At 31.7% G+C, this 17,815-nt stretch overlaps 1 protein-coding gene across 1 annotated transcript; it reads left to right on the top strand.

Moving 5' to 3' along the window:
* The first annotated feature begins 1,052 nt into the window (after window positions 1-1,052).
* Window positions 1,053-17,411, top strand: LOC119836914 (ethanolaminephosphotransferase 1-like). The gene is made up of 9 exons (XM_038362378.1): window positions 1,053-1,300; window positions 2,130-2,198; window positions 8,155-8,374; window positions 9,065-9,218; window positions 9,951-10,059; window positions 11,261-11,418; window positions 12,249-12,423; window positions 13,373-13,549; window positions 14,066-17,411. The coding sequence occupies exons 1-9, from the start codon at window positions 1,244-1,246 to the stop codon at window positions 14,126-14,128; spliced, it is 1,182 nt and encodes a 393-aa protein (XP_038218306.1). The 5' UTR covers window positions 1,053-1,243; the 3' UTR covers window positions 14,129-17,411.
* Window positions 17,412-17,815: the final 404 nt, after the last annotated feature.

Below are 17,815 nucleotides of genomic sequence, written 5' to 3'. Positions count from 1 at the left end.
TATTTTTGCATTTATAGAAATTAATTCACAGAACTACTTTTCTACTAGGTATACAGTTTAACCGGTCGGTCAAAGATGCTAAAAAGAAGAAGACTAAATTTACTCACTTGCACGTGAAGCTATTAACATATCAGTACGACGGTTAATATTATCAAATGTATACTCCTATTGGAATATTTCAGCTTCGATAAAGTGAAAAGTTAAGTAAGCGTAACTTTAAAAAAACATAAAATGTAAAAGTAAAGTGAAAAAAAAAAATTAAAGAGTTTTTGTTCTGAGCGTAGTGGATATATCGCTAGCAAATAAAATGCATGATTTCGAACTATTCAAACGGCGTCATTGCAATGTTTGATATTAGAAGAGTATATAATAAAAATGGCAACACTTCGCGTAATACGTCATAATTATCACAGAGTAGTGAATGCATTTAATACCAGCCACGTCGATTCATAAGAATCGATTTTTGTCAAATCGATACTTCAATCAAAATGAATAAATGAAAGGGATGTTGGATAGTATTCTAATCAATATGTCTAATGTCAAAGTAGTATAAGTATTATGCACATTTTAAAAATTAACAGCATACACTTATTTCATATGGCATAGAGATGACTCTATGCCATAGGATATGAATCCTGCAGTATCATAGAGTCTATGCGAATCAATATGTTTAGCTACTTTATTTGTGGTTTGGAATAATAATATTCAAAATATGCTATTATTACAAATCGAAAAAAATAATACAGTATCCAACAAACAACCATTTTGAAAGTAAAATATTTACTTTGGAACGTATAATTTAAAATAAATAAAATTTAATGTTTTTTTTTAATATTAGTATTTGTAAATAGTATAGTAAATCCATGATGTGTAGGAATTTTGAGACAAGAAAATAAAAAATGATAATTGAATATGTCACTGTATGATTTTTGCACTGATTTAATCGAAATTATGATTTGAAATAATTAAAATGTTTAAATATCGATTATTATAAAAAGGACTACAATCGAGTGTTGACATACCTCTATTCGACGAGTACTCTGTGTCAATTTAAATTTTTTATCGTAGCTGGAATGGCGTGATTTTTAGCGTAAAATTTTAATTTTATTTACAGTTTTATACCGGTTAAAATTTTAATTTTTCCCCTAATATTTTCCTGAAAATATTAAGTTATCATGTGTTTGAAGGAGCCGCTATAAACAGTATAATTTAGTTAATTTATGGTTGTGATAAAAAAGTGCAAATGTTTAATTACAAATATTTAACTCGAGATCATCTCGAGGGTTTCGACAATTACAAGGTACGTAAAATTATTTTGAAGTATTTAAATTCCATATTTATTTTGCAGTTAAAATTGCTTCATAAACAATAACAATAACCTATTTGACTCGATCGATTTGCGCAACATACTATATGAAATAGATCGTAGAATGCGTTCCTAATTTAAATTAATGTTTTTTTTTGTCTATTATTTTTAGAACGTTCCAATTTATTGCCTTCTGTTTTCAAAATCAATTTTAATTTTTAAATTACAAATAGAACAGTCGACGACGTCTTGGTAAATAATATTTAATATAATTTTCGATTGTGATAGTTTTGGTAAAATTTTTATTATTTTTATACGTTATTATTAAATACATTTATTTAATTGTCATCAATTTTATCAATTTTATGATGATTTTTTTAATGAGACAAAGTTAGGAGTTACCTATTCATTTTAGTTGTACATTCTGGTTCAAGGAATTATTATATATTTTATAAAATAAACGCTATAATTAAACGTTTAAACTCAAGCCTTGATGTATGTTACTCGTAAAAATTTTATTTAATCTGCTTGTATCAATTGAAACATGTTTATTAATTATAACAGCATTGGATTATGCTTATTCTAATTTCTATTATTATACATATTTTGAAATTTATTCAAATTATTTTTTATTTGAGTATAAACCAAATAACAACCTAATGAATATAGTGGATATCAGTTCTTTTTACCAAAATGCTGTACTAATCTCGCTGAATTTTCTTATGTGGTTAGATAATGTTGTTATGAGTAATAAATTGATTTTGTCTTATTGTAGAAGTAATAATACCAAAAAATTATATATATTGATAATATTTATTTCCAGTATATGTCGAAGGATACAAGCCCCCTAAGTGTGTATGTGATGCATCCGTTCTGGAATAAAGTGGTTGAGGTAAGAAAACAAGATGTATTTGTTATTTATATACAAAAAATAGTTTTCCCTACTTCACCTGGGTTATCTCAAGGTCGGAACAAAATAAAATACAACCTATGATACTTATAAATAACATGAAGTCATATTATATGTAAATTGGTAAAATAATTTAAAAAAAATTGGTTCAGTGGATGAAGGGATTAACTCTATAACACATAAACTCAATCTTTACAACACAAATACACTATCTTTACTTTATATTAGCAAAGATATATGAAGTCTGAATAAATGCATTTATCAACAACCCAGTAACTTCTTTTTAACATGCTTTTATTAGCTTGGCCTGTATCTATGTATGTATGTAATGGACTCTTTTCACCAATTTCCAGAAATCTGATTAAATTGAAACTGCATACCTATCAAGGACCGATGATAATACAATACTTTTATAATAGTTTCCCATTATTGTTAATGGATTCATCTGCAACTACGGTTATAATAAACTTTTGCATTTACAATATTAGTGGATAGTAGGATTACTATAGTGATGGTAGCCTATGGATAAAATATAATTCTGTTGTATATCAAAATTCCAATAGAAGCCAGCCAAGTTGCAGGCCAAGTGACAATAATTTGATAGTGAATCTGTACTAATACATGTAGTATACAGCTGCAAATTAAATTTATTTGAATGTGATAGTCTCAGGAACTAGATATATGATAACTTACGATACAAAAATATCTTCAAACATTTCTTTTAACTATTATATATATAAATATAAATCTATATACTACTAGCAAACCCGGCGAACTCCGTTTCGCCACCAGATGGCTTCGTTTTTCCCGCTTTTGTGTTGAAATTATTCCTGAATTTTCTTTGCTATAAACCTCACGGAGCCCGAGACCTTTCCAACGAATGCAAAACCGTGGAAAACGGTTGGTGCGTTTTGGAGTTATAGCGTCAGGAAGGAAAACCCGACTTATTTTTATATAGTAGATTAATTCATAAAATTATAATGTTGCCCATATAATTTTTTTTTTGTAAAATCATTCTTCAAGCATAGTAATTTAATAGTGATTAATTTTTTACTAAAATCAATATATTTTTGTAGTACCGCGTATTCTTATGTCACACCGATATATGTACGCATGTGTGCGTGCGGCCACGTGTACCGACAGAGCCGGGCCGAGACCGTTGTTTCGTTGATTCTGTGTGTGTGTCATTCAAGCTCTTATGTGCCCTTAAATAATCGTGATAAAGAGTATTAAATCACGTTCTAATAGCCATAATCCTATAAGATACGTGAAATTTATCATTGACTGGTGAATTAGACGTGTCCCATTATCTATGTTATTATAGATTTAAAAATACAACAAAAATATTGATGAAACTTTTATCATATTACATTTATATCTTCGACTACGGTTTACGCAGTGATTCGTGGCCTTGAATGTTATGAGAGATGTTGGTTCAGTTTCCGCTTGTTATTTATTATTATTATGTTTAAAAAATCTTCCATTGGGGAAGTCCAGTATGCTTCAGCACAAATTAGGCCAGCTCGCACCGGGAAGTACCACACCCCCACAGAAAACCGGCGTGAAATAATAGCTTGCTATTGTATTTCGTATGGTGAGTGGGGGAGCTGAAATCCTATTTCCTTCTCCTAGCCCTTTCCAGTCCATTTCTTCTTTCCAGTCATCAATCCTTTCCTTTCTTTATCCCTTAAAGCGGGCAGCGCATTCTCAGAAATCTAAGCCTCTGCGAATGTTTATGGGCGGTGGCGGGCGTTTACCATCAGGCGAACCACCAACTCAGTTTCCCGCTTTGACATAAAAAAAATATAGTATAGTTTTGATCAATTGTTTTTTCAACTATTGTAATGAAAGAATCCATTAAAATATGTTCAACGGTTTTATTATTTGATACTTAGCAGATACACTGACATTTATAGTAATTGTTTACTATCCACACTAATACATATATACAAAGCTATGAAATTTATTCCGTAGGGGGAATAAATTTTTATTGAAAGAGACGCCTATAAACACATATCCCTGTACTGCTCCAGTTCTTCTATAGACCAAAACCGGAAAATGACCGCTGAAATCCATCCCTGTCCTTTACTATAGTAATAGACTCGTTATAATATATTAAATTCTATTGGAACGATTTAGGGAATACATAAAAATACATAGAATTGTAGAAATTCCTGACCAAAAACAAGACTGGGCTTAAAAATCTCGTTACCAAGCCATTCATAAAACCTCATAAATCTCGTTTTGGCTTTAAAACACCTATCTGTCAGATAAAGAACACTTAAAAACACCTATCTGCCAGATAGAGTACAAGATAAAAAGACAGTTCCTGAAAATTAGACATATCAACTGTCTCCTTAATTGCTTGACCTATTTTCACGAGTCAATATTTTCCAAACCGTGTTTATCATATTCTTTATACAATTATTTGTCGTAACTGATAAGATTGTTACATTTAAATAACTTTAACCTGTCACAATCGCATGAATCGCCTATATATGTTATTTACATAACTCGTTTTTTATGCTTCGTTGTTAGGATGGTTGGCCTTCCGTCTGAGTCCGATCAACTCGCATGACGTTGTTGCTTTGCTGATTTGCTTTTATCTATACCAATATATAAATTGTCTATTTAAATATTAAAATAACTGTTTTTTATTAAATACATATGAATGTACATACGGATAATATAGATTGCCATTTATGTTGTAGCTTTTAAAACCTATATTTAAATTAATTTGTATTCAAGGAACCTTCTAGAGTATTAAAAAATGTATGGATGATAAACCCAATAAATATTGTCGCTTAAGAAGCAGTTCTTTGGCATTATTATTACACTACATAGTATAAAACAAAGCTTTCTCCGTCCCTATGTCCCTTTGTATGCTTAAATCTTTAAAACTGAACAACGGATTTGATGGGGTTTCTTTAATAGATAGAGTGATTCAACAAGAAGTTTTATATGTATAATAACATCTATTAAATTACTCCGAATTAACGCATGCGAAGCCCCGGGCAAAAGCTATTTTTTTATTGATACGCATTAAAGTCAAAATGTAATATTGTCATGATTTTAAAAGAGCAACTACAGCGTTTCTTGCCTCCTCTTCTCTGTAGAAACTGCTTTCCGAACCGGTGGTAAACGGTAAACTTATCTTATGACCATTCAAAAGTGCTCCTAGAAGAAGTCTAAGTGAATAAATAAATTGTTAGTCTCAAGAAGTAGTAATTACAACAACAAGATAACGATCGCGTGATAAAAGACATATTCATTTGTAATTGCAATGTTTTAATCACTATCTCATGCCATGAAATTGTATGTCGGAACGTATGTTCAACTGGCTGAAAGCCGCGACTATTCAAATGCAGTATTACTAACCAATATAGAACGTTATTTTATAAATGACGGAGTATTTCAGAGCATACGCTTGGGTACATTAGAATTTAAAATTGATATTATTTTAAAAGAGCAACTACAGAGTTTCTTGCCGTCTCTTCTCTGTAGAAACTGCTTTCCGAACCGGTGGTAAATGTTAAAACTATGTTATGACGATTCAAAAGTGCCTCTATAAGAAGAAAGTTCTGACCATTGTTTTGGGTCTATGAGCCATCATTTTTTATAAAGTACAGAATTGATCTGATTACTTTTTCATTATGTATATAGTAAGTTGCATAGATAGTATTTAGTATGTCAATTATCTGGTTCCCATAACTTATCTTCGTACAATTATCTTCGTGTAGCGTAGTCTGTGAATTTGTAATACATGTAACAAACAGTTTGCAATGCAATGTGGCGAAATATATGATCATGAGTGTGCAGTATTTTTGCGATAATACGATTATAATAATTACAAATGTTTTCAAAAATATACCGTATTTTACGCTTTATCTGCTATTGATAGGTTAATCGTTTGATACTCGTATAGTAGACTAATTTAGTGCTTAGGTCATGTGAAAGAATTTCCGAAATCTGACGCAAAATTATATACGCAGATATCTACACCCATGTAAATCCAAACAGGGTTGCCCACAATTTGTATTATGGTATAGTTGTATGAGAAAAGTATATATCACTCAACTATTATTCTCTAAAAATTAACATCTTCCAAAGCAAAGTTGACAGCCCTAGATCGTTACATAACTCTGGTACTTTAAACGGATAAAATCTAATTGAATGAACACAGTAAATGTTATGTAACTTATTTAACCTTTAAATAATATCAATGGAAGTTATTGTCTCTTAATCTAGTGTGTACCTATAATACAGAAGAACCTCTCTCTACGGTATACAAGACTTACTAATCTATAAGAATATTTTCTTGTGGTTGTATATTTAACCCATCATATATTTAGAAATTAAATACTTTTATATTCAAATACGTTATGTCACTGAACCAGACGTTTCGAACACTTCACAGTGAGCGTTTAATATAATGAATAAATCGCGTCTCTAATCGGTTCAAAAGTCTTCAATTACTGATCATCTCGTTATTAAAATATGTGTAATGCATTTACTGGATGCACGACTGCGGACTCACGGATCCTCTAAAATGCTGCGCTATCTAGTTGACATCGTTCTTGCCAGTTGCCTAAGATGAATAGTATGCTACATTGTAAGCCAATTCATAAGGCCATTTGAGTACGTCTATAGATTGAGTGATATAACCTGTGGGATAAATGGATGCTAAGCGATGGTACTTCTTCGGCGTGAAGCTAGGGTCGATCACTGATCAGCCTACTCGGTAACTGTTAAGCCCCAAAGAATGTTATTAAGAAGTTGTACATAAGTATTTATTAATTGTAGAAATCGATTCTAAAAAGATATCGCTGAGAAACTTACTAAAAAAGATTGGCGCTTTGGGTAAGAAGGCCTCACATTTTATCCAAAAAGCTCGAGACTACACCAGCGTGTAGAAATTAATTTGATTTCACTACATAACATAAAACACTTGCATCCCGCCCTCCGTGTGTCTGTATGCTTAGATCTTTAAAATTACGCAACATATTTTGATTATTCTTTTTAAATAGATGGATTGATTCAAGAGGAAGGTAAGAATGTATAGATCATGCCGGGGCGGATCGCTAATTTCAATCAATCTGTACATTATTATCCTTGGCCTACGTTCTAATATGCGGAGGAAAACATCGCAAGGGAACCGGTACATCTAAGTACTGTGTCTTGGCCAGATGAACAAATATGGTCTGATGATGATGATAACTAACTGTATCGTTAAATCGTATCTTTAATAATAATTATTATTATTTTTTATTTGCATAATGTGTGTACAAAAGTTAACAGAGATTACAACACGATCAACACATTAGCCACAAAGGCCATGCAACTTTCATTAGCTCTGAGACATTACATATTAATTTTATAGTTAAATTTTGACATTATGTCTAAATTAAATTAATTAATTGTTGTATTATAAAAACATTTAGGTAAACAAAATATTCAAACTCAAAGTTAGTGCAAGTTCACAAATTTAAATTTGCGCAATGATATTATAGAAATATCCATACAGCTGTGCTTATATAAAATGAACAATATACAAACAAGCTGATCTTGTTAAGGAATCCATACACACGTATTATTTGTGACTGCTGGAAGTATAAACACGTCCTAGCTATAAGTAATAAACAAGTTATTGACAATGGTAATTATCGTATGTGTACACTTTCTTATATTTATTTATGCACTTTCTACCTTTTCAAAATTTATATTTCCTATATCCCAATGTTGCTTGGAACATATCGCTTCTAAGCGATAAGGCCGCCCAACTGTACATTATTTATTTGTTAATTTTTATTCTTATGTGCATTAATTTAACTTAATACTCGGGTACCACCAGAGGATAACCGGTCTTTTGGAAGGCTTACTATTTAATTATTTACTATTTATTTCTTTAAGGCTTATTATTTATTATTATTAATTTCAGCTCGTACCAAGATGGGTAGCTCCAAACGTCCTAACCTTCGCGGGGTTCCTCCTAACAGTTGTAGATTTCATTCTGCTCTCATACTATGACTACGATTACGCAGCGGCCAGCGCTAGGGTCAATGGGACCTCCACTGAACCCTTGAATGGCCACACTGAGGTCATCCCGCAGTCCTTATGGTACCTGCTGGCCGTGTTCTTGTTCCTGGCTTATACTTTAGGTAAGATGAAGTTTGGTTTGAAGTTATGTAAAGTAGGTTTTAAATTAGCTAGTCTAAATATAGCGTTTTCTTGTGTTTGATTTTACGCGAGCATTATACATTTAAAAATTAAAAACATTTTAACGGATTTTAAACTTTTAAAGTGTTCGAAACGTCGGGTTAATAATATAATGAAGAAATCGCGTTTAAAATCCGTTAAAAAGTTTTTAATTTCTAAATATGTTAAATATGGTAAATAAGTTTTTTTTTTTTAACATTTTCATAAATTTTTTCACCCACTTGTGGTTTTGATAACAAATTTTGTCCATTGTCACTCAATAATTTTCTCTCAAATGAATAAATTATATAAATTCGAAAATACTTAAAAAATATTTATTTTGTATGGAATTCCGAAAATCTAAATCGATTATATCTAGTCTGCATTATTATCAAATATAACAAATACATATAAATTAAATATTTGTTGATTTCGAGAATTTTATCACGAGGCGAGATTCGAACCAGCGTTTTTTTTCCACATCTAGCCAAGCCTCTCGGCCACCCGTGGTCCCGCCATAGCAACCGAAAGAGTAGAAGAAATAGGATTGCTGAGACGGAATTAAATATTTTCTATTCTTTAAAATTTTCTCATCTATAAAAATAAATCTGTAAATTAAATTGTTTATTAATGAAAAAATAAACAATTCACAGACGGTATAGACGGCAAGCAGGCCCGCCGCACGCAGACCTCTGGTCCCCTGGGCGAGCTGTTCGACCATGGACTCGATTCGTACTCCGTATTCTTCATACCGGCCTGCCTTTACTCCATATTTGGCCGGCTGGACTTCTCCATTCCGCCTATAAGGTATGTTACTAGGTCTTCTCGAAGCTTCGCCCGGGAAATCAAGTGGAAAATAGAGGTTTTTCCCGTAAGTTTCAAGTAAATTTTTGAATAAAGGAATCCTATGTTTTTCTCGGGTCTCTACTATTCAATAATAAACTATTCAATAATTTCATCTAAACCGGTTTAGTGGTTGAGGCGTGAAGATACAGACAGACAGAGTTATTTTTGTGAGTGGAGGTTATAAATATTGTATTTATTAATGTAATGTTGGCTATTAGCGTTTTGTTTTTAGTTAACTTAACAATAAAACAATAATTCTCAAAATGACACTATATTTTATTATTTGTTACTTCAGAACTTTCCACTGGATGAACCGATTTCGATTCTTTTTTTTATGTCATAGTCGGCAATGGAGCTGGGTCGCCTGATGGTAAGCGCTACCACCGCCCGTGAACATTTGTAGAGGCATAAGGTCAATTGCAATTGCAGACCTCACGCCTCTACAAATGGATTGCCGACTTTAAATTGGGAAGGGAAGAAGAAAGGATTGATGGTAAGGAAAAGGAAATGGGCCTCCGGCTCCCCCACTCACTGAACGAAACACGATAGCAAGACATTTCACGCCGGTCTCCTGTATGGGTGTGGTACTTGCCCGGTACGAGCTGGCCCAACCCGTGCCGAAGCGTGCTCGACTCCCACAATAAATTTCAATTCTCTTTTTATTAAAACTGATTCCTTTCATTTACTTTCCAGAATGTATTACATAATGTGGAATCTACTCCTAAACTTCTATTTAAGTCATTGGGAGAAATACAACACAGGCGTGCTGTTTCTGCCCTGGGGCTACGATTTTAGCATGTGGGTGAGTTACTTAGTTATGATTTAAATAAAGCAAATCTTGTGGTTTAATATGATGATGATGATGATGATGAGCCAGTTATTTCACAGAAATTATTATATTATTTGCACAATAAAATATTAGTGCTTTAATATTTAAGCCATTTATATTATCCTGGACAAACAGATGGAAAGATATTCTATATTATATATATGACATTTTTGCTGAGCCAAGACCCTTTTTTTAAGAATACAGTGCATATTTATCTCCGTCCTGTTTTTTTTCTCCTCTGTTATGTTAATTTTTCTTTGTTTAATTGTCTTATTTTGTAATTGTAATGTATTTAATGTGTTCTTTTATAAACTACTAGCTTTCCGCCCGCGGCTTCGCCCGCATGGAATTCGTCTATATCGCTTTCATAGAGTTAAAATAGGGAGCTATTTCAACTCCTTCTATCATTTTTTTCGCGATAAAAATTATCCTATGTCCTTTCCCAAGTTCAGTTCTATCTTCATACCAAATTACAAAAAAATTGGTTCAGTGGTTTAGGTGTGAAAGCGTAACAGACAGACAGACAGACAGAGTTACTTTCGCATTTATAATATTAGTAGGGATTCATCTATCTATCTATATAACTGTCTGTGGCTTTGTGGGTTTTTTGCAATATAACGTGTAGTTAAATTAGCACTTTTACATTTGGAACCGATTTAGTCGTTTCATAGATTGCCCTAAACAAACATATAGAATGTGAAATACATGGAAAAAACTAGATTGTGAATTTGCTTTAATAAACAATTATTACCAATAAAAATTGTTACGTTGAAATCACAATCAAACACTAGAATTAAAAAATATGTATATATATACATTTAAACACAATATTATAAATTGTGAATGTATGTTTGTCTGTCTTAATTCCACATCAGCCAGGGCGGAGTCAGTCAAACTATAAATTAAATAACAGCTGTTACATATCTTTCACAGAGCAAAGCAGCGGTCAACAGCTAGTTACAGCTGTTCGGGGGTTAAAGCCCGTCAGCATGGCTGAGTCTGTCCCAATTGTCATGTTAATTTTTTATGTTAATTTTAATTTATATTAGTGTTAATTTTTTTAATTTATATTAGTTTTTCCATGGATTTGTGTTTTTTTAAGTGGCAATAAAGCTTGTTTTCTTTCTTTCTTTCTTTCTTTCTTTATAATAATATAATTAAAATTATTTTTCAGGCATCCACATTTTTCTTTATGTGGACGGGCGTGAAGGGGACGGCATATTACAAGAAATATATATTCGGAAGTTACACACTGGCCAACGCGTTTGAGTGGGTCATATATGGGACGGGGGTCCTCACCAATTTGCCAGTCGCTTTATATAATATTCAGGAGTGAGTAATGCTTTTAACCGATTTTGAAAAAGGAGGTTAAAGATTTGAGTTTGTTTTTTTTTTATCTGTTACTTTATTTTTTGAGTCATCTAACAGCATTTTATATAAAAAATAATCGTCATTCTATATCATAGTATGAAGCAAAGTCGCTTCCTGCGTCCGTCTGTATGTATGCTTAGATCTTTAAAACTACACAACGGATGTCGATGGGGTTTTTTTTAACAGAGAGTATGAATCAAGCGGAAGGTTTGTGTATTATAACATCTGCTGCGAATTTATCGCGTGTGAAGCCGCGGACAAAAGCTAGTCGTATATAAAGTAATAATAAAAAAATGGTTACCGACGTCTCTGTGTCCACTCCAGATCCTAGAATAGGATCAATTCCCTATCAAACACAAAAACAATCACGTCAGTCGGTTGACAACATACATTTATTGATTATATAATATAACATATTTATATTGGTAATTATATTTATATTGGTAATATATGGTACCATTGAACCATAGTTTCCCATTTTACCCGTCGGTGGAATCGCCTGGAAGAAATGGCTTATAACCATAAGGCCGCCCATTGTATACAATCCTCTGTTACTAGTATATTTTTTTTGTCTTGTTTGTATATACAATGAAGAATAAATACATAAACAATTCACGAATCAAATGGCAAAACCAAATAGACCCAGTCGAATAGAAAACCTTCGTTTTTCGCGTTCATTAAAAATATAACTGTTAAAAAAACATAACCGATTATATTTATAATATGATCGATTGTATTAAATTAAAATATTTATTAAAAAAAATTAACCAATTTAAACCGGTTTTTTCCAGATCATACAAGCTGCGAACGGGCAAGATGCGATCACCTCTGGAAGCAATACGGCCTCTGTGGTCGATTTTAGGCATTTTCATTGTATCCAGCTTTTGGGTCCATAAATCATCACTGGTCGATGATGACCCCAGAATGGTGTTCTTGTTAATTGGAAGCCTGTTCAGTAATGTTGCTGTTAGTGTTTCATTATATCCTACTAATATTGTAAATGCGAAAGTTTGTGAGGATGTATGTATGTGTATGTATGTTTGTTGCTCCTTCACGCGAAAACTACTGAACTGATTGCAATGAAATTTGATACGCGGATAGCTGGACATCTGGAATAACACATGCGCAACTTGTTATACCTATATTCCTACGGGATACAGATTTACGCGGGTGAAACCGCGGGGCGCAGCTAGTATTTAACTAATTTAACGCTTTTATACCGAATTAAAACCTCTTTAGGGTGCCATATGTAAGGGGTAAAAACTGGACCTTTTTATTACTAAGACTGCTGTCTGTCCTTCCATCCGTGTGTCATCAAACTGTAGCTCATGATAGACAGTTAAAATTTTTAGAGCATGTATTTATAACAAAAACTTAAAAAATCGAGCTCAAGCAACGGCTAGCACGGTCATAAATTGGATGGGTGACCGATTTTTTTGCAATTGCGGTTTAGCGAAACGAAACCCATAATGGGGCGAATCCGACTCGCTCTTGGCCTTGGCTTGGCTTATATTTTGTAAATAGGTAGCTTGTCAATAAAGGGTTATATAAAATCATAGTAAATAAATTTGTACACAGAAACCCTCCCGTAATCTAGCTTGGTCGGCTCACGCCATTTATTCAGAACGTAATTATATAAATAGAAATACTAGAATGTATATCTATACTAATAATATTATAAAGCTGAAGAGTTTGTTTGCTTGTTTCAACGCACTTATCTCAGGTCTGGTCTAACTACTGGTCCGATTTGAAAAATTCTTGCAGTGTTAGATAGCCCATTTATTGAGGAAGGCTATATATGTATCACGGGCGAAGCCGGGGCGGACCACTTATTTTAGTAATTCATAATATAAGAAATCCATAAAGAATGAAAACTTAAGTTCTATAATAATTAATTAGTTTACACTAATTCCAGTGTCGGCTGATAGTCAGTCAGATGAGTAATCAGCGCTGCGACTCAACCAACTGGCTGGTGTACCCGCTGGCTCTCAGCGCTGCGACGTCCTTGCTCTACCCGAGATACGAACCCACTGTCTTCTACACGGTGACCGGCTTTGTGGTCTGCGCCCATGTGCATTATGGCGCTTGTGTGGTAAGTGGCCAAGGGCGGTTTTTTTATGAGGCAACGGACGGATGGAGCTGGTGTGTCGCCTGATGGTAAGCGCTACCACCGCCCATGAACATTTGGATTGCCGACCTTAAATTGGAAGGGGATTAAAAAAAGATTCCTTTATGGAAAGGATTGGGAACGGTTAGTATGAGGGCAACAGCTAATACTGTTTACAAATCCAATTACCATTAGTAATTAGTGTCAGATGTCTCACCGCATGTCGCCATTTTTTTATTTCTCTTATGATCTTTATTGATTCTAAATAAAGATTCGTACAAAGATTGAAAAAAGACATAACTGATAAAAGAATAAAACGATTACAATGTTTATAACTACAGAAAAACTTCGATTAACATAGTAAATCTAATAAACAATGGTTATTATGATATGTTAATAATAAATATGTCAAATAGATTATTTTCAAAGCTGATTAAAATAACACAGGTCACACAGAAATCCAGACAACCCGAGTAACCAATTAAAATCTATTTATTTCAGGTACGACAAATGTGCGACCACTTCAGAATAAACTGTTTCCACATAAAACAGCGCGCAGATTGACTCTTAGAGGACAATGTGTGCTAGAAACATAACATTAACATACATACAGTAATAATCTTAATATGGGAATATTTTAACCATTGTCAGAACTTCTGAATATGAGAAAAATTAAAAAAAAAAACAATTTTTATTGTTTATAACTTTTATTGGACATACCAATATAGATATTTTTTTAATTAAAAACTGGTGCCGTTCATATGGTCCCAGTTAAATTTCTTCTAACAATTTGAAAACGGTTCATGTTTTTTTTTATAATACATGTCTGTTGGAAAGAGAGGGAGATGCACTATTTTTCTTTGTCTAACACGTATTGCATAAACACCAGTAATAATAGTATAAGTGTTAAATAGCCAGGATAAATAAATAAAGAAGTAACCTTAAAAAATAATTATATTAACAAAAGGAACTGTCTCATGACTTTTCAAATTAATGTAACATTCGAAACAAAATCTCGTTTAATTCATTTAATTTGTCACTCACTATTCCCAAATAAAGATTTTTAATGTATATTCAAAATAGAATACTTCAGAACACCGCTAAAAACTACGTGAATACTCAGCCTATTTTCCAAAACTAAAACATGCCAGTTTAATGTTATGTTATTTATAAAGATAGTGTACATTTATTTTGTAAATTTGCATTGTGTACACGTCTTTATCCCATGGGCTCATAGCACGCATTGTCTTTACCTAGGAATCATTTTAATTTAAGCTAATTATTTTAATTTTATTAAGCATATAATTATTTTACACTTTGACACCTAGTTGGAACACATTTCCACTTATATTTAGTGAAGAACACTATCACAACTTAATGATTATGTTATGTGTATTTTATATTTACTTTACTTAATTTTTAAGTTGTGAATAGGAAAATAACTTAGTGGACAAGTTGCATATTATAGCAATATAACTTAGTCACATCAGCTGTGTTTATATTTTACGTTGATTAAAACTTTTTTTTGATTATAGTTGTTCTATTTTGTAAACATTCTTTAATTAATTATTAATGTCTATATCCTTTACTTATTTCTTATAGAATGTTTACTAAATAAATCATTAAAAATAAACTTATTGTAATATCAATTTTAAGTTGCACATTTTACCTTCAAATTCTCAGATTTGACCTAAATTTTAAGAGCCATTGTTTTTCTGTTTTATTTTGAAACAAGTATATAAAAATAACTCATATTTATATATCTTGCACACCCTATTAATCGTGTTTTATCCGACTATTTGAAGGCATCTTACAAATCAATCATTATTTTTATAAAAATACTCACCTCATTTTTTGTATTAATTATAATTTAACATTTAATGTGCACTAAAAAACAAAGCATGTGAATACATGCTAGCGCCTTATTTACTAATTTAAAAGCAATTTCATATTGTACATCATACTCTGTGGTATTTTTATAATATAAAATTACAATTTCTAACTTAAGATAATTGGCAACTCTATGTAAATATTATTTTTTCGCCCAAAATAAAAATGACCTCCATTAAATTATGAGAGAATAATTCTAAATACATCAATATTAATAGAAGAATAATGAACGCAGTTTGTCTTTAAAATGTAGATAAATGAAATAGATAGCAGTTATAATAATAGACTAGCCATTGTGTAGATAGCTTGTTATAATGAAGTCTAGCCTCACTGTGCTTTTGCACGCATAAGTATTGTTCATAAAACATTATTTTCGTACAGTTTATTAAAGACTATAATTTATTTTAAGTACAATGAATTAACTCTGTATGGCCATAGCTATATATCATAATATAATGGTATCCAATTTGCATGACATGCATACTTGAAAGCAAATATTTGATAGAATCTCACATCAATACTAACGACCCTGGATTATTAGACTATAGTACGGGGATCGCGTTCAAGTCCAATGGTGAAAGAATTTGTTACTTTTAGTCCAGTAGTTCCTCAGATAATTGCGTTCAAACAAAGAATATCTTTAGCTTTATATTATCATTCAGATTAACATACAAATATTTAAATTATTTTTTAGGACACTAGTAATATTTTTAGCTACGGATTTCCAAAACACTGTTTGATCAAACTGCATGTCATGCAAATTGGACAGAACAGTCATTTAAAGTATTCCATGTATATGTGTAAGAAACTACTTTTTGAAAACAGTTCTTCCTAACATGCCTTCATAGTCTTATTTAGGTAGAACATTCATCACTAAAAGAAGCAAGTACAGATAATTTTTGTTTCTGATAAAAGAAAAAAGTTAAGCAAGTGAAATACAGATTCATAATTTTAGGCAAGATTAAAAAAAGTGCAATTTTTCCAATTGTATTTGACACTCGATACATCAAATAAAACTCGGACTTAAGAGCAGCCCGGACTTGTAACTCTTACTTGGGTTGAAATCATGTTTTTTATATCATGACGCATTCTATTGCAAAGATATGATAGAAATCTATGAGTAAGCATTTTCAACATGATAGATAATAATTTCTATTCTAAATATAAATTGATTATTTTTTATTCAATATTTATAACACAGCTCTACAATTCTGGTTTCTTTTTTGTTTTGCCCTGGATATTTTTGCAAACATTTATGTTTATGAGTGCCTAAATCACAAACATATTCATGAAAGTATTGAATGTGCTGTTTTTTTACGATTTTTTCGTATCTTGTATTTTGAACAATTAATTACTGCTGGTCTACCCTAAAAATTATAAAAGAAAAGCTTTTAATAAGCGTTTTATGGAAATTTACCATTTTTTCCTCTCTATTTACTTCAATATATCATATTTACTCCGAAAAAACCTGACATTATAAATATATATTTTTTTTAGTTTCTTGAATTCCAATTTTTCTAATTTAAAATGAATATTGAAGAGAAAACGAGAGCAAATCTTACAAAACCATTAATAATTTTATGAATTGTGAACACAATACACCAAAAATCAATCTCTTATCTTGGGCAACAAAATGACTGCAGACCAGTGTAATTCTATTGTATTATACTTGCTTAAAACTGTTATATAAACAGTAATAAAAAAAATGTTGTAAATCAAGGCATAATATAGCATTATTAATTATATATACATAAATTATATCATAACAAAATAGCAAAAGGTGCTTTGATATACAACTTATTTCAGATGTACCTAGTTACCTGGGGTATCCAAATTATAAGATGTAGTCTGTTGCTACTTGCTTCCAAAATCTCACTATCTTTGGCCAATAAATTCATTGGACATGGCTTAGCAACACATTGTATTTTTGTGAGAAAATAAAACTATTCAGTCAATATGATGTTGTTTTATTATCTAATTCATGTTAAATGATGTTTTAACTAGTATAAAATTGAGAAATTTTGATATAGAAAAATTTGATCACGAGGCGGGATTCGATAAGCAACGCATAGCCTCTCGGCCACCGGTGATCTCGCCACAGTAATGGAACTTCTTCTGCTCTTTCGGTTTTATGTGCCTATACCCTATGTATGTACTCCACACATTTTATAGCATTGAAAGTATAAAATTATGTATGAGTATGTTAATAATCATAGGTATATTAAGTATAAATTTTCCTTCCATATCATGATCGGATATCATATTATATAAATGATATATTTAAACAAATTTCAAATGTATGTTTCGTTGTGTTAAAAGTCCATTATGGATAAGGTTCCTATTAGAAAAACCAAGTGTGTG

This window comes from Zerene cesonia, chromosome 26, assembly GCF_012273895.1.
Source record: "Zerene cesonia ecotype Mississippi chromosome 26, Zerene_cesonia_1.1, whole genome shotgun sequence".
NCBI lineage: Eukaryota > Metazoa > Arthropoda > Insecta > Lepidoptera > Pieridae > Zerene > Zerene cesonia.
The sequence above is the reverse complement of the archived record's forward strand: the minus strand, read 5'-3'. Positions and strand labels throughout refer to the sequence as shown.